Consider the following 23,885-nt stretch of genomic DNA (forward strand, 5'->3'; position numbering starts at 1 on the left):
ACAGATGATCAAAACAGCACACTTACTTCAAAAGAAAGCTAGAGACTTGTGCTGGTTTTGTTATATTATGTTCCCCTCAACGTCATGTTCTTCAGTGCAGTCTTGTGGGGGCAGACATATTAGTGTTGATTAGGTTGGAATCTTTGGATTAGGTTGTTTCCATGGAGATGTGACCCACCCAACTGTGGGTAATACTTTTGATTGGATTATTTCCATGGAGGTGTGGCCCCGCCCATTCAGTGTGGGTCTTGATTAGTTTACTGGAGCCCTATGAAAGCCCAGACAGAAGGAGCTCAGAGCTGCTGCAGCTTAGACATTTTGAAGGTGACCATTGAAAGTATACTTTTGCTACTCCAGAGTTTGCCTGGGAGAAACTAAGGGATTATCCCCAGACGCCTAGAGAGAAACATCCTGGGAGCAAGCAGATACCAGCCACGTGCCTTCCGAGCCAACAGAGGTTTTCCGGATGCCATCAGTGTTCTTCAGTGAAGGTGCCCTATTGTTGATGTCCTTGTTTGGACACTTTATGGCCTTAAGACTGTAATTTATAACCAAATAAAACCCCCTTTGTAAAAGCCAATCCATTTCTGGTGTTTTGCAAAATGGCACCATTAGCAAACCAGAATGAGCCTATATTATCAGGCATAGGATATTTCTGAACAAAGGCTGAGGGATAAAGAGGGTTATTTCATAATATTTAAAGATCAGTTCATCAGAAGGAGATAACTCCTACATATCTAAATCCCATTGCCTTTTCCCAACTTACCAATCAGTAAACCCCCTTGGAGGAAGAGTGAGAGGGCAAAGAAAGGGCAGAAATATTACTCCCTATGATTTTTAATACATAAACTTTTAAGCTCCTGGCCTCTACAGTGAGACATGAAAAAGGAAGAGGAGGGATAGAAACATGTAGAACTATTATATTTTTAGAAAAGTCAAGAGGCACATTTAAAAACATTAAATTTAATAGAAGTTTAGTAGCTGGATACTATAATCCTATGTTAAAGCAATAACTCCTAAAAATATTTTAAAAAAATCACTTAAAAGGCATCACAATTAAAAATGCTTCAGAATATAAAGAGAAATTTTTGTAACGTAAAATTAGTTGGAAATAAAAATTCTTATGTAATGGGTTTCTAAGTCGTGATTTTTTTTCATAGCTATTATCACTGTTTAAACTAACTTATTTACATTCATTTATTGTCTGTCAGTCTGTACCTTAACAGAATATTAACTCTTTAAAAACAGTCTTTGATTATGAGTTAATACAAGCAGAATACTTGAATTCCTGGATCTTATCATGGTGAAGTTCACCACTGTAACTTCAGAACCTAGAATATTTATCTGGAACATAATAGGTACTCAATAAATATTTCCTTAATGAATGTTCAGTGTCAACAAATAATGAGCATGGAATAGTGTATATATCAGAGCAATACATTTTTGTTTTCTTTTGGACTTAAGATATGTGGATATGTTATTTAAATAATTGTATTATTCAAAAAATAAATATAAGTTTAAGAAGGCATTGGAAGATAATATTTTTATAACCTCAAGGTAGAGAATTTGAAATGTTTTCCTTACTTCCCTATTGCCTAGCCACTCTTTCCCCTTTCTGGAAGCAACTCTTGTTTCTAGTTCTTTTGTATGATCCCTGGATTTTCTAAATATATGCATGCAAATTTATGTGTGTGTGTGTAGATACATAGGTAGAGAATGATAGCTATCCCTCCTTCTTTTATCAAATTGATTGGAGTGAATCTAGGTTTTGTGGGACCTGAAACTTAAAATTATTTGGGTGGGAGGGGTCTTCTTTAAGAACAAATAATATAAAATTAGGTACAGAGCTTTAAAGAGTGATTAGAAGAGAGGTACTCTAAGCTAAACCTTTATTAGCTTCATGGTAAAATCCGCCTTTGGTGATATAATATATGTACTATTCTGAACCTTGGTTTTTTACTTAAAAATGTACTTCACCCCTGGCAATGTGAGAAATGATTCCTGGAGATGAGCCTGCACCCAGCACTGTGGGATTGAGAGGATCTTGACAAAAAGGGGAAGAGAGATGAAGCAAAGTAAGGGTTCCAGTGGCTGAGAGATTTCAAATGGAGTTGAGAGGTCACTCTGGAGGGTATTTCCTATGTGCTATATAGATAACACCTTTTAGTTTTTAGTATGTTGGAATGGCTAGAGGGAAATAGCTGAAGCTGTCAAACTACAACCCAGTGACCTTAATTCTTGAAGACAATTGTATAACTATATGGACTACATAGGGTGACTGACTGTGTAAACCTTGTGGCTTGCACTCCTTTATCCAGTGTATGGACAGATGAGTGGAAAAATGAGGAAAAAAAATTAGATGAAGAATAGGGTGGGATGGAGAGGATGGAAAGATTTAGGTGTTCTTTTTTGCTTTTATTTTTAATTTGGAGTAAGGAAAAGGTTCAAAAATTGATTTCTGGTGATGAATGCACAATTGTATGATGGTGCTGTGAATAATGGACTATACACTGTGGATGACTATAGGGTGTGAACATATGTCAATTAAACTATTAAAGAAAAGTAAATGATCAATGGGGGGGAGGAGGGGAATGAGATGTTTTGGGGTTTTATTTAATTTTCATTTTATTTTTGGAAGTAATAAAAATGTTCAAAGTTTGTGGTGATGAAAGCACAGCTATATGACGATACTGTGAACAACTGATTGTACACTTTGAATGGTTGTATGTTATGTGATTATATCTCAATAAAATTGCATTAAAATGTACTTCAGAGATTGTTATGTATTAGTACGTAAAGAGCTTCCTTATCTGTTTACTTTCAGCACTTTTAGATGTTCCATTGTCACCTTAACTCCCATTGCTTTTTTGAGAAGTCATTTGTATTTCATTTTGCTCCGCTCTACGTAAAATGCCTTTTTACTTTGTTTGCTTTAATTTTTTTTCTTTATTTTTGGTTTTTAGCAGTTTGACAATGATGTGGATAAGTTTCTGTTTTTATCCATTTTAGGGTTTAGGATTTGCTGACCTTCCTGGATCTGTAGGTTGCTGTGTTTTTAAATTAAATTTGAAAAATCTTTATCTATTATTTCTTCAAAACTTTTTTCTATTCCATTGCCTCTGTCCTTTCCTTTTTGGATTCCAATTACACATATGTTGATACTGTCTCATAGTTGTGAGGCTCTGTTCATTTTTATTTTCAATCTTTTGTTTCAATGCTTCAGTACATTTACTTTTTCCTAAATGTCTTCAAACAAGTAATCCTTTATTTTGTTGCATGTCTACTCTGTTAACTCATCAAATGACTTCTATTTAAGATAATATAGTTTTCAGTTTTATGGTTTTTTTTTTTTTTTTACAGTTTCTAAGTCTAATCTGAAATCTTTCCATCTCTGCACCCATTATATCCATCTTTTCTTTAGATTATTTAAAATATATTTTATAGTTAATTTAAAGTCCTTGTCTGGTAACTCTGACATTTGGATTTTGAGTCTGCTTCTATTGCTTTTTTTTTTTTTATGCATTTTTATTGAGATATACTCATACACCATATAATTCATCCAAAGTATACAATCAGTGGCACACAATATCATCATATAGTTGTGCATTCATCAACACAATCAGTTTTTGAGCATTTTCATTACTCCAAAATAAAGAAAAATATTTTAAAAATTAAAAAAATAAAAGATATAAAAAAGAACAAACCATCCATACCCCTTATTCCCTCAATTATTTATATATTTTTGTCATTATTTTATTACTCAAGGTGAATCACCCTGAACTTGTTCTATTTCATTTTGCCCATATTCCCAGGGTGAATCCCTTAATACTAGCTTGTAGACTTTTATTTCTTAGCTGTGGACATTTTCAGGGTTTCCATGGAAAGCCTAAGGTGTTTATCAAGTCCCTCTAACTTGATATCCTTGAATACAAAACTCTTGTCTCCTCTGCAGTACGTAGCACCTGAAATTTCTTCTCAGCTCTCTTAGCCTTTCAGTTGTTTTTCTGTCCTGTCATTCAAGGTGTCATTGAAGGATTCAGGGGAGATTTACACTGAAATTTGGGGGATCTCATGTCTTGGCTTCTTTCTTTGAGGATTTCTCAGCTCAATTTCCAGTTGTTCTGGCAGTCCAAAACTGTGTTCCTTGCCTCCTCAGGCAAAATAAAACTGGCTGGCTGCCAGAGTTCTAGCCACCCTAACCAACAAATACTGGGAAATGTCATTAGGGGAAAGATGTATAGCTCTGAGTCTCACCCATTGCAATCCCTTCTTTTGAGGTGAAAATTGTCTCTAATTTTTGTCTTCTTTTTGTTCTGAAGAGCCTTTAAAAAATTGTTTGATATTTTGCCCAGAGTTTATAGTTACCTTTTGAGGGTTGGTCCTTTACAAGCTACTTCACCATTATTGGAACCAGGGCTCCCCTGTATACAGTTGAGGTGTGAATAGCTGCTTGCAGGTGTGTTCTCTGAGAAACCTAACTCTGAGATGGAGGTTAGCATGCGGGATGTTCATTGAAGAGTGCCTTTGGGATCAGCACCTTTTGCAGGTGTTCCACCTATAGAACCAAGTGGGATTGGATTGGGAGAGAAACTGAGCTTCAGTGCTGGCCCAATTATAACCATGGCCGACCTCACAGGGAGTTCGGGAGCTAGAATGGCTCTTCAGAGTTATCCTCAGTTCGGCTGAGATGGCTAGGTCTTGTTATTCCCACATTGGTCAGTCACTTCTACCCCATGAAGGATTTGACCTTGGGTAAGCAGATCTCTGAAGCAGAGGCAATCCCTGCAGCTGTGGACTGCTGAGTGATGCCTGCAACAAGTCCTTCATTGAAAGGGAATCTGGGAGGCATTTCACAGTGTTCACCACAGTCATCTACCAACCCCTAGTTCCAGGTCACATTCTCCAAAAGATCCTCTTGAAGTTTTACTTATGTGGTTTAAGGTAGAGAAAAGGGAATAGCAAAATGCCATAGTACTCTTCCTCTGAATAAATTGTCAAAATCCAATATCCTCAGACCTCCCTAATAAATCCTCTGACTTTTTCATGCAAAGTGAGTGTAGATGTTCAAAATCAGATTCACAATCTCTTTTCTCTCATCTTGAACCCACTAATCAGCCTTTGGGGCCTCTAAAATCCTGAGACCACAGGAAAAGTTACAGTTGGCATCTTCAGACATTTGTAATCAGAAGGATACTGTTAATATCATATATATATATATATATATTTCTTTCTGGTTATATATGTATATAATGTGTTTATGTTTTTTATATATTAGACTTTTAAACAGATAAACTCTGCTCATCAAAATTAAGGGCATATGATATAAAATATTTTATATACTGATTTGTGATAGATTATTTGCAATATTGGCCACAATTATTCCCCTCTTTGTATCCTTGAAGTTTCTCCCATCAAGAGATGGAGTCTATTTTCCAACCCTCTGATATGAACTGACTTCAACTTACTTTATTAAAAAGAATGTGGCATAAATGACAGTATGTGAATTCTGAGCCCAGGCTTCAAGAGATTTTACATGGCTTCTGCCAACTTTCCTGGAACCCTTCTACCACTGTGCAAACAAACCTGAGACGGAGGATGAAAGACCATGTGGCGTAGAAGCAATGCACCCAGACAACATCCATGCAGTCTCCCAGAACAGCTGCGTGGGCAGCTCCTGTCTTACCACAGATATATGGGGAAGCCCTTCTGAGACTAGAACTGCCCAACTGAGCCCCAACTAAATTGCTGACCTGCAGAATCATGAGCTAAATCTGTGTTGTCCAGTCTGGTAATCACTAACTGCATATGGCTATCTAAATTTAAATTTTAATTAATTCCAGTTAAATAAAATTAAAAATTCAGCTTTCAGAACCCATCACTTGTTTCTCGTCTGTATAAGCTGAAACTAAAGATTCATTAAGATTCTTTGAACCAGAATCTAAACTTGCATGTAATTATGCCTAAGAGTCTCCCCCTGAGTACCTCTTTGTTGCTCAGATGTGGCCCTCTCTCTCTAACTGAGCCATCTCAACAGGTGAACTCGCTGCCCTCCGCGCTACGTGGGACCTGACTCCCAGGGGTGTAAATCTCCCTGGCAATGCAGTATATGACTCCCAGGGATGAATGTGGACCCGGCATCGTGGGACTGAGAGTATCTTCTTGACCAAAAGGGGGATGCAAAATGAGACGAAATAGTTTCAGTGGCTGAGAGATTTCAAATGGAGTCGAGAGGTCACTCTGGTGGACATTCTTATGCACTATATAGATAACACCTCTTAGGTTTTAATGTATTGGAATAGCTAGAAGTAAATACCTGAAACTACCAAACTCCAACCCAGCAGTCTGGACTCCTGAAGACAATTATATAATAATATAGATTACAAGTGGTGACAGTGTGATTGTGAAGATCTTGTGGATCACACCCCCTTTATCTAGTGTATGGATAAATAGAAAAATGGGGATAAAAACTAAAAGACAAATGGGGTGGGATGGGGGGATGATTTGGGTGTTCTTTTTTCACTTTTATTTTTTATTCTTGTTCTGGCTCTTTCTGATGTAAGGAAAATGTTCAGAGATAGATTGTGGTGATGAACGCATAACTATGTTATCATACTGTGGACAGTGGATTGTATACCATGGATGATTGTATGGTGTGTGAATGTATTTCAATAAAACTGAATTTAATAAAAAAAAAAAAAAAGATTCTTTGAACCAAGCTAATTTGCAGGAATAGAAAGCACACATTAGCTTTTCTTCCTTTCTCCTGGTCAAATGAAGAGAGTTATGGGTTGGATTCCAAGATAATCCCCACAGAGAGATTGTGGCTTGTTTGTTATTGCTAGAAGGGGAGACGGGCACCTTATTTTTTGGCTGAATGCTTGTTAGGTGATAGAAACTCAGGCCATCCCTATGTTGCTACCAGTGTGAAACACAAGAGTTTTCTTGGGAGAGACCGACTGCATCATCTGGTTTCTGAAAGCCAAGAGATCACTGCCTCCTTATCTTAAGAAATCTGAAGTTAGAAAGCTGCACCATATGGGGTGTTTTGTTTTGTTTGTTTCCTTGCCTTTGCCTTTGCCAACTCTTAGCCAATTTAAATCACTTTTTCAGTTCAGTACTTCTTGAAGATTTCTCTTATTTCTCTAGCCAAGGTAATTTCTCCTCCTTTTATCCAAAACCCCAGGAGGGCCAGGAGTTAATGTTGGGTCCTAAAGACTGAGCTATTGCATAAAGTCTACCTCTGAGTCCAGGGAGTGAAGTGGCGGGGGTTGGAACTAAGTCAAGATTCAAAAGCTAGAGAAAGGAGAATACAAAGCCAAAGTTGACAGAGACTCAATACAAAAAGAATTTTGCTAATTCTTAGATGAAGGCTTTCATTTGAATTGATTATCCATCTTCCCCTAAGAAACTAATAGACCTGTCTCTTTATTTATCATGCTCTTTCACGTCAATCCACACAAGAAGCTCAGGTCTCCTACCTCATCTGCTATTAACAGAGTGCATCCCATGTAGCTCTCTACAGTCCCTAATCTGAATCAAGATGCCATTCTTCCTTGCTTTCCACTGTTCTTTTGGAACTGTCTATCATTAGCAAAATTCCCTATTTCATAAATCTCCAAAGTTTTCCTTCACCTATTTCAACTGAAATATGGAAATCTCCTGAAGACATAGCTCCGTGCAGATGTGTCAGGGGGGAACATTTTTCCCCATCCCATATACCATGTACTGCTGCAGAGATGGAATAGGTGTGCTTTAAGCACCTCATGGTTACTTCTAAACCTTTATCCTTTCCTTGTTCCTAAAAGTTTCCCAGTTCACTTGAAGCACATGTCATTAAATTATACTACCTGCCACCCTCTCCTTACTGAAATAATTTACCATCCTACTAGCTACTCCCCATCATTCATAGAAGATTGATATCTGATTGCTTTCCGCCACTCTTGTCATCATTTTTGGTGGTCAGTATTCATGAGAATGAGCCACACAACACCCCAGCCTCTTAGTTCCATGACCTTATTTCCAACAACCCTGTCCTTCCCACCACCTCATTCATCCACACCCACACCCATGGGCTCTATCAGTGTTTCTCAGTAGCAATACTTTCGGCATTTTGAGTAGGATAATTCTTCATTTTGCTGGACTTTTTTATACACAGGGCATCTGTCATCTCTGGCACCTCTCCATCATCCACTGGCAGCATCCTCCCTTCTGAGTCAAAAAGCACCACGATTTCCTAGGACATCAGTATGGCCCATTTGAAAACCGCTGCTACTTTGATTTTGTCAATAACCATATCACTTTCAGAACTGCAATCTCAAACTTTTGGCTCACCTGCAACTATTTCCTATTTTCTCAGTTTACTCCTAGTAGAACCCCCATCCCCCAAATTATCCAACTCTACTGGGATCACCAATCCAGTCATTCTCATCATTTCACTGCTACCGTTCCCCCTTGTCCAGTTTTTCTTTTGTTTAAAGCTTTGATTCTTTCAGGGCCCCTCATTTAATTTACTCCTTTATATACCTCCTCAACTCCCTTGGTCTTCCCCGGGAGAGTCGGCAGAATTTCAGCCCAGCTATATCTTATTCTCTCCACATTTTGCAATGGTACCAAAACCAAACTGAACATGCCAGAAGAAAAAGAAAACTAATATGCTGGCTCTTCTCTAAGTTAATGATAATGAAAGTTGAGTGGTCCTCAATGTTTGTGCAGTCGTACTCCATTTCCCAAGTCACTTTCCATTTTGAGATCATAGTTTCATACCTTTTCCTCTCCACTATTCTCACACTCAGCCATTGACCTTCCTTTTTATTTTATCAAGAAAGTAAGAGAACTTCAAGTCTATGAACAAAGCTACTAACCTTACATCTGTGTTCATATATAATGTATTTCATTTTGTTCGAGTGTTTGATCTGTGTTTTTGCAATCTAAAGCCAACCCCTGTGATTTGAGCACAGGGTTTCATTCCCTTACTTGCTTAAGGGGTTTGATCTTACATTTTCCCCCACTCCCTTGAATAATCAATATTCTTTCTCTACTGGATCATTCCCACCAGAATCTCCACTTACAAATTACAAACATGCTGTAATTTCTTCCATCTTCTGTATAACAACAACAGCAACAAAAAACATCTGTCTCTGGACTTGGTATCCAGCTATTACTCCAATTCTCAGTGAAACTGAAAGAATTTCAATTTGTTTCCTTTCATTCTGTCTTGAATACATTCCTTTCAGGCTTTTCTCCCAATATTCCACTTTGTCAGTGTTAACAGTGACCTCCACATGGTCACTTCTTAGTGTTCACTTTATCTCTCGACATCATTTGACATAGTTGATCATTCCCTCCCGTTCTAGTTTGCTAATGCTGCCAGGATGCAAAACACCAGAAATGGATTGGCTTTTATAAAAGGGGGTTTATTTGGTTACACAGTTACAGTCTTAAGGCCATAAAGTGTCCAAGGTAACATATCAGCAATCGGGTACCTTCACTGGAGGATAGCCAATGGTGTCCGGAAATTCTCAGTTAGCTGGGAAGGCACATGGCTGGCATCTACTCCAGAGTTCTGGGTTCAAAATGGCTTTCTCCCAGGACGCTCCTCTCTAGGCTGCAGTTCCTCAAAAGTGTCACTCTTAGTTGCTCTTGGGGTGTTTTTCCTCTCTTCTCAGCTTCTCTGGAGCAAAAGTGTGCTTTCAACGGCCGTCTTCAAACTCTCTCATCTGCAGCTCCTTTCTTCTCAGCTCCTGTGCATTCTTCAAAGTGTCCCTCTTGGGCTGTAGCAAGCTCACTGCTTCTGTCTGAGCTTATATAGTGCTCCAGTAAACTAATCAAGGCCCATGCTGAATGGGTGGGGCTACACCTCCATGAAAATTATCCAATCAATGAAAGATCTCACCCTCAATTGAGTGATCACATCTCCATGGAAACATCCAATCAAAAGTTTCCAACCAGATAAACACTAATAAGTTTCCTGCCCACACAAGACTGCATCAAAGATAATGGTGTTTGAGGGGACATTATACATCCAAATCAGCACACCGCCTTTGAGCACTTTCTTCACTTTCCTCCAGGACTCCGCATTCTCTAGGTTGTTTCCCTTGTCTCACCTCACTGATGCCTCCTTTTATGCTGTGTTCTCTTTCCAGGCTCTAAATTTGGAGTGCCCTAGGGCTCAGCCCTTGAACCTTCTCTTTTCTGCATCTAAACTCACTGTTAAGAGAATCTGGCTTTGCCCACTTTCCATTCACCTGCTTCTCCTCCAGTGTTGTGCATCTCATAAAATGTCATCACCACTCACCAGTGGCTTCGGGGAAAAAACGAACAAATGAGGAATCATACTTTACTCCTCTTTTCTGCACTCTCCCTCCAGCCCAGCAGCAAATCCTATCAGCTATCCTATGAAGACATCCAAATCTGTCCTCTTCTTACCACTGCCATTGCTGCCATCTTAGTCCAAGCCACCACCACTTCTCACCTTAACCTTTGAAATAACCTTTTAACTGTACTCTGAGTGTCCACTCCCACCCTTCTGTAGTTTAGCCTAGAAGTATTCAAAGTGGAGTCAAATACCCCTGGGTATATCAGGGACTTTTCAAAAGTTCATTTAAACTATTAAAAAGTGATCTGCTTGAGCGTGCCTATTCTCCTTTCCTGTCTCTCTTTGAACAACTGCCTTTCTCCCATCCTGTAAAAACAAAAAAGCCTCTCTCTCTTCTGTCCACCTCTTAGCATTGTGCTCTGCTGCAGGATGTAAAAATCTCTGGGGCCCCAGACAATTTTAAAATATTGGGTAGGCATTCAGAAAGTGTATGAGTCCATAGTGACTGAGTAACAAATCCTTTTGTAAATCAAGTGGTTTTCTAATTCTTTGCTTTCTACAAAATTGAAATAGGATCTAAATAAATTGTCAGTTGATAGATCACTAAAAATAATGTTCAATAACAGGTTACTATTTTTAGCATATAACTTGAAAATAACTCAGAATTTAGTGACTTGGATATAACAAAACTTCTGTTCTCATTTGCTTATTTACGTGAACAAGGTTTTCATTGCTTATAATATAAAAATGTAAAATACTATTAGAATTGGTGAAGAACTGATGACTTACTCTAGCAATAAATAATATTCATCCATGACTACAAAAACTAATTAGAAATAAAAATTCCATCTCATTAAAATATGAGTTTGCAACAAAATTTTAATATTTATGTTTAATATTTTCAAAAGTTGTTATTTTACTTACATATTAGTAGCAATTGTATTACTAACTATATTGGGTTGAGAAGTTTTAATATTCACAGCCCCATGATCACAGGAATTTTTGAAAATTTAAATATCAATTTATATCATTTTTGTTACAAAAAATATATTGTTTTAGAATTAAAAGTAGGAGATTCCTAGGGGAAAGTGGAATGGAAATATGAAGTCAAAGAGGAAAAGAAATGTTACATTTTTGATGGCTAAATGACAACTTACTCTCTTATGGTCTTTTAAATGGATAATGGCCCTACTAAATTGCTGTGATACTAAAATTCCATAGGATATTGTTGAAAGAGTGGTGTGACAGTTTAAAGTCCTTTGCAATTACAAAAGTTTTAGATGTTACCTTAGAAATGCTTGGGGCATCCCTGTCCTTTAAGGCTGGCTGGGCCGGGTGGCAATGCTCCCCAGTGACAGCAATCATGCCTGAAAGTAAAGCATTTCTTGAAAACCAAAGCTAGTGTTTCAGCTGCTGAAGGAAGTAGGACTTTTTCTCCAGAGTTCCAGGTAGAAAGGAGGGGGCAATGCAAAGATGGCTTGTCTTTGTTTTTCAGTGGGTTGGTGGTTTGACCTTATCCATAAGGCCTCTGGACATATCACCCAATAGCTGGCCTTTGGCTCTCAAAGGAAGTTTATGGACAACAATGGGGAACAATCTAGACAAAAACAAATAGGGAAAAAAGACTAACCTGGAAAGAAAGAAAGAATATGTTTATCTCCAACCTTTAAGTTCTTCATTAAGAATCTCATCATTGGCTGATTTTCAATCAGCACCAACATGGCCTTATTTTTTTAAGCATTATCTTCCCAGGAATCTCTGTGGCATACTGATTTTCTAGATCCATGTATTTAACTTGAAAATATGTGTGTGAACATACACATATATTTGTACACACATATGTATCCATGTATAGTTTTATATGTACATAAGTATACACACATATATATAGCCATTACTTTGTAATATTGTACAGTTTGTTTTACATCTCTATTTTTTGTTGTTACTTTGTGTCTGGCTAGTTTAATGTGTCTTATATAGATCAGAAGTAAATTTTGTAGATTAAGGCCACTGAATGACAATGATAGAACTGTCCCCAAAATTTAAACTGTGTTGTATTTAATATGTCTTTATATGTGTATTTAGTGTGGAATCTCACTGTGGTAGGGGGAATAATAATCCCATAAAGGTGTCCTAATCCCTGGAATCTATGAATATGTCGTTACATGGCCAAGAGGAATGAAGTTTGCATATGGAATTAAGGTAACTAATCAGCTGATCTTGAAATAGAGTATCCTGGATTCTCCAGGTGGGCCTGATAGAATCACAAGGGTCCTTAAAAGTGGAAGAGGGAATCAGAAGAGCGAGTCAAGAGGAAGATGTGAAATAAGGAAGAGAGATGCCACCATGCTGGCTTTGAAGATGGAGGAAGGGGCCACAAGACAGAGTGGCCTCTAGAGGCTAGAAAAGGAAAAGAAACACATCTCCCCTCAAGCCTTCAGGAAGGAATGCAGCCCTGCTGACACCTGGGTGTCAGCCCAGCGAAACCATGTCAGACCTCTAACCTGCAGACCTGTAAGAGAACAGAATGTGTTGTTTAAGCTGCTAAGTTTGTGGTCAGGTTTTACGGCAGCAATAAAAACTTAATATACTCAGGATGAAAAAAAAAATTTGTGTGGGAAAATTCTCTAAATTCTTTTAGAGGGCATGGGAGGAAAGAAAAGTTTGAAGACTGTGGTCCAGACTACATAGGGGAAACAAACTAATCCTTTAATCCTTAAAAAAAAAAAAGTTGAAAGAATTTGAGATTTACAAAAGAAGAGTTGCAAAGATAGAACAGAGAGAGTTCTCTATACCATTCACCCAGTTCCTTTATTGTTAACATCTTACATAATCATGGTATATTTATCCAAATCTAAAAATTTGAATTGCTACAACACTTTAACTAAACTACAGACTATTTAGATTTTACCAGTTTTTTCCACTAATGGCCTTTTTCTATTCTAGGATGCAATTCAGGGTACCATATTGCATTTAGTCATGATGTCTACTGTGTTTCCTCCAGTCTTTGGCAATTTCTTTGTCTTTCCTTGTCTTTCATGACCTTGACACTTTCAAAGAGTATACTGATCGGGTGTCTTGTAGAATGCCCCTCAATTGATTTTGTCTGATGTTTTCCTGATTTTACTGCGGTTATGAATTGGGGGAAGAGTAGCACAGAGATGAAGTGCACATCTCATCACATCATAGCAGGGGTATATTATACCAACATGTCTTCTCACTAGTGATGTTATTTGTGATCATTTTGTTAAATATCTGCCAGATTTCTCCACTTTTTAGAGTTATTCTTTTTCCTTTTCCCTACTCTATTCATTTGGAAGAATTACCAAGTCTAGCCCACATTCCAGGGGAGAGGAATTAAGCTCCAAAGTATTTTTGATATATGCTAAAACCATCACCACTGTACTTAATAAATCGTTTGGGGGAGATACTTTGAGGTTATGTAAATATCCTGATTTTCCTTAAAGTTTCACCCACTAATTTTAGCATTCATCAGTGGACCTTGCCTGCAGTAATTATCACTGTGATGTCCTAATGGTGATTGTGCTGATTTGAATGTATCACATCCCCCAGAAAAAGCCATAATCTTTGATGCAATCTTGTGGGGCAGACATTTTAGTGCTGATTGGATTGGAATCCTTTGAGTGTTTCCATGGAGATGTGCCCCACCCAACTGTGAGTGATGACTCGGATTGGATAATTTCCATGGAGTTATTACTCTACCCATTCAGGGTGGGTCTCAATGAAATCACTGGAGCCATATAAATGAGCTGACAAACAGAAGGAACTCAGTGCAGCTGAGAGTGACATTTTGAAGAGGAGCTACAGCCAAGAGGGACACTTTGAAGAACACACAGGAGATGAGAGAGGAGCTGCAGCTTACAGAGACATTTTGGAGATGGCTTTTGAAAGAAGACTTTTGCTCTGGAGAAGCTAAGAGAGGACAAACACCCGAAGAGCAACTAAGAGTGATATTTTTGAGTAATTGCAGCCTAGAGAGGAACATCCTGGGAGAAAGCCATTTTGAAACCAGAAATCTGGAGCAGACGCCAGCCACATGCCTTCCCAGCTAACAGAGGTTTTCCGGATGCCGTTGGCCATCGTCCAGTGAAGGTACCTGATTGTTGATGCATTACTTTGGACACTTTATGGCCTTAAGACTGTAACTGTGTAACCAAATAAACCCCCTTTTATAAAAGCCAATCCATTTCTGGTGTTTTGCATTCCGGCAGCATTGGCAAACTAGAACAGTGATTTTCTATTTCCTTCATTCTTTCTGCATTTATTATTTGGAACTCTTCTGTAAGGAAGATCTGTCCCATCTCCACCATTTATTAATTTATTTAGCTCATTTACTTATATTAGCATGTACTCTTGGATTGGATCACAATCCAATACTACCATTATTTATTGTTTTGCTTAAATTGTTCCAGCTTTGACCATTGGGAACTCTTTCAGATTGGCCCCTGTTCTTTTGACACGTTTCCATTTCCTCCTTCCTTCCTTCCTTCCTTCCTTCATCTTTTCCTTCCCCACCTTCCTCCCCCCCCCTTGTCTTCTCCCTGCTTTGTTCCCCCACTTCCTTACTTCCTAGAACTACAACATGCTCCAGGCCCAATGTGTATTTTCCCTGCCTCAGTTCTAGAATCAGCCGTATCTCCAAAGAGCCCTGGTTCATTTTAGTGGAGAATGGTATTTAGAAACCAAGATGTGGGCACTAAGTGTGCTTGTTGCTATCGAGGCATTGATGCCTCTAGGCTTTCTCAGTGGACAGAACTAGGAAATGTGTGTATGTATACAATCCGTGCATCATACAGATCTATATTTACTTCTGTATGTATCTGATTACTCAAGTAAACATGAAAAGAATTAAAACTAAAAAAAAATAAATTCCAGTTCATACTAATGTCTCCAATTCTAATCTAGTATCACAGGATTCTACCCTTCCCTCCTTGCTTGTCTATAACTTCTTTCTCCCACAGCAAGAAACCTGGCTCCATTGTCTACCACTTACTTCCTTAATTGTTCGATCTTAGTATACATGTGAAGTTGTTTAAGAATTGCTTACTAGAACCCCTGTGAGAAACAAATTTAGCATCTAGATTACACTGTTTATGTACAGTTCTTTTTGTCTTTAATTTTATAGTTCCAGCTGGAACATAGTTTTCCAAGTTACATAGGTCATTTCCATTTTCTCCCTTACAGTGAGGCTGTCGGAGTAATCCTTTTAAACCAAAAACCACTGCATGTCATTTCCTTTTACAAAGCCCCTTCATTGGCTTCTTGTCATTCTTAGCATCCAGAATTCCTAACACGACCTAAAATTGCTCGTGATCTGTCCTTCGGCTGGTTCTCTGACCCCTCTTCCTGCCTCTTTTCCCCTGCTTATTCTACTGTAGCCACACTGGCCTCCCTGCTCTTCTGGGAGTGCACGGATTCCTGACTCTCTTGCTCCACGACCTTTGTGATCATCTGCTCCTTCTGCATAAGATGTGCTTTTCACCTTGATATTCACATGGCTCATTCCCTAACTCCATGCACGTCTGCCCGCTCGTGCACATTCTCAGAGCAGCTCTCCATGACCACTGTATCTAAAACAGCATCCTTGGCTGCTCTTTCCCCTAGTCTGCTTTACTTTTCTTCATGGGACTCATCACTACTTCATATTACATTACATTTTTGTATGTTTGTTTTTCTCTTCTGTAGGTTGTAAGATTCATGAGGCCAGGGATTTTGTCTGTTTTGTTCATGTCCATGTCTGTAGTGCCTGGAACTGAACCTTCTATGTGCCCAAACATTGAGCTCAGTGCACAAAATAAAAATATGAATAAGTCATTTCCTCCCCTCCAGCTGCTCAGTGCATTTATCTCTTCCTGCATTCTGTAGTTTTATGTACCTATTTTATTTCTCCAATTAAGAGTTTTACCTCTTACTGGTTATGTGATCTTGGAAGATTATTCAAACTGTCTGTTCTGGTTTGCTAATGCTGCCATTATGCAAAATACCAGAAATGGATTGATTTTATAAAGGGGGTTTACTTGGTTACAGATTTTCAGTCTGAAGGCCATGAACATGTCCAAATTAAGGCATCAACAAGAGTATACCTTCACCAAAGGAAGGCTAATGGTGTCTGGAAAACCTCTGTTAGCTGGGAAGGCACGTGGCTGGCATCTGCTGATCCCAGGTTGTGTTACAGATCCTCTCTCAGCTCCTGTGCATTCTTCAAATGTTGCTATTGGGGCATTATGTCTTCTTGTAGCTTCTCTGGAGCTAACTCTGGGCTAGCATCTCCAAAGTTTCAGCAAAAGTCTGCTATCAGCGGCCGTCTCCAAAATGTCTCTCTAAGCTGCTCTCCAAAATGTCTCTCTGAGCTGCTCTGAGGTCCTTCTGTTTGTGAGCTCTTTTATAGGACTCCAGTGATTAAATCAAGACCCGCCCAGAATGAGCGGGGTCCATATCTCCACGGAAATAATTCAAACAGTTCACTCACACTTGATTGAGTCATATCTCCAAGAAAACAATCAAAGGATTCCAATCCAATCAACACTAATATGTCTGCCCCAAGATTGCATCAAAGAACATGGCATTTTGGGGGACATAATACATCCAAACCGGCACACAGTCTGTACCTCAGTTGATTTTATCTGTAAAATAAGGATAATAGACTAGAGTTGTTTTGATGATTGATCAAATAATACATTAAAAAAACTCATAGAAGAAGGGTACCTGGCACATACTCGGTAAATATTAGCTTTCACTTTTTATTTTAGAACTTTAGTAAGTATTTGTTGAATAAAGTAATACTTTTGAACAGTCCTCATAGAATCTAGCAATCTTGAATAAATGAATACCTTTGTACATCTCTCACAGAACCCAGCACAGTACTTTAATAAATACTGCAAAGAACTAAAAACAGTTCACCTTGTACAGATTTAGCTTATTGAAGGCCAGTCTCCTCAAAATAGCAACTACATTATCATAAAAGTCTTTTGTAACAGATTCTCATGCTTTCTGTCAGCCCTGTCTGCATGCATCAGGGTACTTTAGTCTGAAATTTCATTTTACAATTAAAAAATTATAATCCTTTTTTCTCTTTCTCTGTCTCTGTCTCTCTCAGTATGCACAGATCTTAAAGGAAAGACTAAGAGACTCAATACATGATGTTCAGTATGTAGAGCCTCCATTTGACGACTCAATTGCTGATATAGGTAAAGAATGGAAGAGTGCCCTGGCAAAATTAAAGTTTGCTAATTCATATAGAATGGAGCCATTGAAGAAATTCCAAGCTCATACAGTAGAAATAAAAGTCCAGCAGATATTAAAGGTAGGTTTATAGGTATTTCCTAAAATATATGATGTATACAAATGAGATACATATATGATTTTGGCTCTGGGGTTTGACCAACTGTATAGATTTATAAGTACAAATACCCCAATTTTTTGTAGCATTTATCTCTGAAAATCTCAAAGTACATTCTAGTCATTACTCAGTAATCTTCACATGGATGTTATGAGCTAGATTAAATGGAGTTTTGTTGTTTCATTCAAGTCCTCATTAACCATAAGTTATTTATCCCTCAAGTCTCATGCTTCTCCCATATTTGGAGGAATAAATAAAAACATATTTGTATAAAAAATGGGTTCCCGGCTAAAAAAGCAAATCTTTAAAACACATAGGCTGTTTTCTTCTTTAAGCTGACTGGAGTCTAATGATCAGTTAAGATAGTTGTTTGAAATTCAACATGTTTGCAGAGAAGAGCATGTTCAATTTTGCAAAACTGTAATACTCAAATCCTAATACTAATACTAATAGTAGTTATACTAGGTTTGGGATTGGGAGGGTACATTGTTCATTGTTTTCACTATTCTCCTAATAAGAACCAAATTAAACATTTTTTTAATTATAGGAAGTTTGTTGGGGTGGGGCCTCCTTTTGTGAATCCCCCTTTCACCTATGGGCCCTAGATCTAGGCACCAGGCACTCAGAAGTTTCCTGATGGCCAGATTCCTTTTTTGCTACTGCACCCAGACTAATATCCATTCCAGAAGTGTTCCGTGTTTAAAAATTACCCACCCCTCCCCCCACACCCCTACCCTGCAGGTTTAAAAGATGCATCACTTCAGTAACAACTGATCTGAGCTAGTGATTGGGAAGAAAGCATATATTCAATTTATTTTGTATGAATTATTAATACCCCTTTAAACGTACCAAAATTAATTCTTTACTGAGAACCTCTATTAATACAAATTATATTCCGATTGGCATAACAAGTGAGGGAAGAAATCTAAGAAAGGAAAGAAATGTGGGGCTAGGGGTTTACCAGTTAGGTAGATCCCAATCCTACCAGTATTGATTCTCTCAGCCATTCTGGTCTTCACAGCCTTTTCTTTTCCTATCTTTCTAGACTTACAGATTCTATAAATGTCCCTAAGTTTTTCAGAACCTCTCAGGGAAGAGTTAGTTGGGGAGCTGGGTAGGAGAATGGGTGGGGTGAAAGAGAAGACTATCTGATTATTAGGTGGAAACTGCTTGCACATGGTTTTCAAATTACCTTTGTTTTGGAATTCTTCATTACTATTCATTCACTTCAATTCCCAAAATATTTGTTTTCTGTAATATTGGGGATAATAGCCCCTATTTTTTTATATATAAATTAAAATAGCATTGTGAAACTTTGGCAGGCAGATAAAACTGTCTGCAGTTTTATTTGTGTGATTACCAATATAAAGCAGGAGTTTACATTAGATCTTGGTTTAAACAAACAAAAAATTAAAAGTTTTTCTTGGGACAATTGGGGAAATTTGAATGTAAATGTGAATAATACTAGACATTAATAATTTTATGGAATTATTGCTAATTTTCTTGGTGTGGTTATGTATTGGGATTTGGTAAGACATTGCCCTTATTAGGAAAGCATGCTGAAGTATTTAAATGTGATGGATCCATGATACACTGTTTTTCAAATGGTATACCAAAAAAATGTATGTTTATGTAGAGATAAAGCAAATAAGGCAAAATATTCATAATTATTGAATTTAGGTAGAGAGTATGCATGTGTTTGCTACATTATTTGTGATGGTTAAGTTCATGTATCATTATTTGTGATGGTTAGGTTACAGTGTCCAGTTGTTTGGTCAAGCAAGCACTGGCCTGATTGTTACTGTAAGGTATTTTGTAGATGGATTTACATCTATAAACAGTTGATTGCATCTACGGCCCGTTGCATCTACAACCAACAATGGAGATTGCCCTCAGCAATGTGGGGAGTCTCCTCATCCCATTAGCTCGAGGTCTTACAAGCCAGAACTGAGGATTTCAGCAGTCAAAAAGAAGAATTTCTGCCTCTGCTTTACCCAGCCAGTTTCTCCTGGAGAATTCAGCTTCACCTCCATTAGAGTTTCCAGCTTGCTGCCTGTCCTAGGGAATTTACACATGCCAGATTTATGAATCACCTTCATTGATGTTTCCAGCTCGTGGCCTGCCAAATGGAATTTTGACTTGTGAGCCGTTATGGTTGTGTAAGCCAATTCCTATAATAAATCTAATATTTGTATATGTGTGTGTGCATCTATATCTATAGATACATATATATGGATATATCTGTATATTGTGTGTGTGTGTGTATCCTATCAGTTCTGTTTCTCTGGAGAACCCTAATACACTAGTTTTTCAACTTTTCTTTATTTTTAAAAATGTTCCTAATAAAAAGTTGAGGAAAAATAAAATGCCCAGAAATTTCCATCATAAAAAGAGTTTAAGCGTTGACTTTAATCACTTAAACACATTTTCTCATACTGATAGATTATGGATACAAAATCTTCTTATGAGAAGAATAATATATAGGGACCAAAGAAAATTTAGGGGAACCCCCTTCAACCTCCCATAGACATACCTTCCCACCTACCATAGACATAATTTATATTTCTAAGATGAACTAACAGTTACCAGATATTTCACAAAGATTACAAACTATACTGAGTCTCCATTGCAGCAGGGTGGGGAAACATAAACGCCGACTCTTCTCTGTATCTTATGCCCCATGGTTTATTGAAATTAAGAAATTCAACTCAATTTAATATAATACAGTAATTATTGGTTACCTGCTTCTCTGATTTAAACACTAGTAGCAAATGTTTGGGGTGTGAGAAAATACATATTGGTGTGTCTCTCACTCAGCCCTACCACATAGACGGAATTCAAATTATTGACTATAAGTAGGATTTCAAGTTGTATTTACATAATGATAATTTATGGAGCTGCATTGAGCATTATGGGGCCTGGAACAGCTTATTGAATATGTGGTTGGATGGCTAGGGATCATAAAAGGGCAAGGATTTTCCCTTGGGGTTCAGGTAATATTTAACAGTTTTAGACACAGGAATACTATGTATTAATGGAACTTATAGATATCTTCCTATAGTGAGGGCTTATTATTTTTTCAAAAAGGAGTGTTAACATACATATGGCCTAGGATCTGTTAGACAAACCAGAGGAATGTGGGGATGGGGGTGGGGGGGGGGTATAAGGACAAAAGGGAGGATGGTTGACCAGAGGAAGACCTTACCCTGACTTGGGGAACATGGAAATTATACTCTATGACCTATTCATTTTAAATGAAAAGCCATCAAGGCTTTACTTGGGGACTCAGGGCAACTTCATACTTGAAAAAAAGTAAGAGTCTGGGTATGTCCAAGCACCTCCTGAAGGGTGGGAGGCCCAAGAGGCCTGCAGCCCTAAGGGAGAGAAATACACTAGGTGCTTCTGGGTGTGAATGAGGAGGAGGAACAGGGTTAGAGAATTAGAGCCTAAAAGGTGTGCTGGGGGGATGGGGATAAAAGGACTTTGGAAAATCTGGAAGTAGCTAGGATAATCCCTGGGGATTGAAGAATTTAGTTATTTTCTATCCAGTCTTCAGCATTCTTAAAATTATGTATTTAGGACTCTTACCAATTCATACCTGGTAATAGCCAACCAAAGATAAACATGCCCCATTTTACTGCCTTTTAAAATACCAGGGAACCAACCAAAGTTCTCAACTACAATTTTTGCTGTAGATAGCCCAAGGGCTGCCATTTTTAGCACTGATTTAAGGAAACCTCAACCAGGTCCCCTTAAGGTCAAGGTTATGGTCAGTGCTTGGAGCTGGGGAGGTTCTTAGACAAGCAGTGGATTGAGTTTGTCTTCAGAGAAGAATGAGCTTGATCTTGACTCAGATCCACAAGGGAGAATAGATGCTACTACGTGTTAAGAATATAGATCCAAGGCCAACTGTCTCAGGCAAATAGATGCTTCTGGACCCAGTTTTAGATCCAGAAGAATCCTTGAAGCTGTTAGAAGGGGAGGGAGGGAAGGATGGAAGGAAGATAATTTCTATAGTTTTACATACCGATGAAATTAGGTGGTGGGAGGAGTCCATTTGTTATCACTAGAATCAAGAGCATTTGTTAATTTATTATTGGTATGCATACATCAAATCAATTAATTAAAGGCATATGTTTTCTGCTCTCCTAGGGGGCCTATTTTGCTCATGATTTGCAGGATGTGATAATGCTTTCTGGCCTGTAAGCCAAGTCGGTCTCCTTTAAATTAATTCATTAAAATGTGGTTAAAAATCTTTGATTTTCTTTGCATTCTCCTGGTGGCCCAAGTACAAAAGCAGTAGGGAGAGTGGCCTTAGGGGAAGGTTGGACAGAAGAAGTGGCTTTAATTAAGAATGAGGAAGATGATAATAATGTAATGACAGCCTCTGTGGTCAAGGAACCTTAGCTTTAGGAAAACCCATATCTAAATTATAGCAAATACATAAATTCAAAAAGGGTTATTTTCGTTACCTAAGGATTTCCAGAAGTCGTCTTTGAAAATTCCCTTTGTATCTGCGTAATAACTGCTTGGCAGCTTAATTATTAGTAACGAAGAACAACTGAACATAATTCAAAAATCAATATATTTTCTTTAAAATTGTTATTGAAATAAACTGTTAAGAATAAAATTCATTTAAGTTTGTTTGGTACTAATATGTGTATTTTGTAAGTAAGATATATGCATTATTTAGACATGTTCTCTACCTGAATTTTTTTATTGAAAATATTTTGTTTGAAAATTAAAATATTTTTCTTAATTTTTTTAAAGGAAAGTCTTAAAGATGTCAAATATGATGAGAAAGTCTTCTCTCATTTGTCGCTTGAATTGGCAGACCGTATACTGTTGGCAATCAAAGAATTTGGATTCCACCGTTATAAGTTTATTATAAAAATATTATTTATTCAAAAGACTGGCCAGGCAATAAATGTAAGTACCACACTGATGGCGCATCTATCATTTAGAATGTAAGATCTCTCTTCCCTCATGATTGGATATTTCTTGTGAAGACTTCAAGGCATGACTCTGAGGTGCCTTTGGAATAAAAGGATAGTTTTGCTAAATATATTTTATTTTACGGTAAATTATCTGCAAAGGACTAACCTTAAAAATGGCAATTTTCTATTTATAATATATTAAATTCCATTGGATATCCTGTTCCCTGGTCATACCAGTTTTAATGGTAACTTAACCAATAAACTTATTTTCACCACTAATGGTGTTAGGTACTGAGAAAAATACAAAGAATTATAAGACCTTTACCATGATTCCTAAGGAGTTTTTATTTAGTCAATTAAAGGAGCATGATCTAGAGTTTAGGGATCTAAAATAATAAGGCTGTTTGTTAACAGCCTGGGTTTGGAGCCAGATATATAAAATAGTGATAATAAAAGCTGCTTCCTCAAGTTGTGAGGATTCAGTGAGAATATCTTTTTAAAAACCCTTAACATACTCACAAGCACAGAGCCCTCAATAAAGAGTAGGGTTATTATCATCCTTATTTACAAATAAAAATACAATACTACTAGTTTATATAAGTGTCTAGTGAGTCGACAGAGAGTGTATGAGAGTTGGGAAGAAAAGAGAGAAAAACCTGTATTTGCAGCAATCTGTGAAGGCTTCGTAGAAGTGAACTAAATACTGAAGTGCAGGCAGGAGGATTTGGACAGGTGGGGAGGTGCTGGGGATTCAAGGCAGAGGCCATCCCGGCTCTCGTGAGGCCTACATTCTAATTAGAGAAAAAAGTTACTACATGCAAACAAATTGAAGTATGAGGAAGAATTTTAGATGGTGATAAGTATTCTATATAGAAAATTGAGGTCGGGTGATGTGATAGATTGACGGAGTGACTACTTGAGATTGTCTAGAGGTAGGAAAAATCCCTCTGAGGTCTGAATGACAAGAAGGAACCAGCTGTGTTAAAAATCACGGAGAAGAACCTTCAAAGTAGAGAAAACATCTAGTATGAGGATTCTAAGGAAAGAATGAACCCTTCCTATTTGGTTTATAACAAGTGTAGTTGGGCCACATTTAGCTAGTGGAGAGCAGTATGATACAGAGTGGGGGGAGTGTATCAGCTATTATTACTGCACAACAAACGGCCCCAAATGTAGTAGCTTAAAACAACAGCCATTTATTTGCTCACCATTCAGTGGATCAGCTTAGCTTAGATCAGCTGTGGTTTTTTTACTGGTTCATCTGGGGCTTCAA

The 23,885-nt window shown here is 37.8% G+C and overlaps 1 protein-coding gene across 1 annotated transcript in view; it reads left to right on the forward strand.

The window, feature by feature from the left end:
• Nucleotides 1-23,885, forward strand: part of DYNLT2 (dynein light chain Tctex-type 2) — a 28,569-nt gene that overhangs the window by 3,631 nt on the left and 1,053 nt on the right. The window contains exons 2-3 of the mRNA XM_037817852.1: nt 17,433-17,639; nt 22,446-22,604. Of these exons, the coding sequence (XP_037673780.1) occupies nt 17,433-17,639; nt 22,446-22,604 (366 nt within the window). The remainder of the gene's footprint in view (nt 1-17,432; nt 17,640-22,445; nt 22,605-23,885) is intronic.

This window comes from Choloepus didactylus, chromosome 24 (assembly GCF_015220235.1).
Source record: "Choloepus didactylus isolate mChoDid1 chromosome 24, mChoDid1.pri, whole genome shotgun sequence".
Lineage (NCBI taxonomy): Eukaryota > Metazoa > Chordata > Mammalia > Pilosa > Megalonychidae > Choloepus > Choloepus didactylus.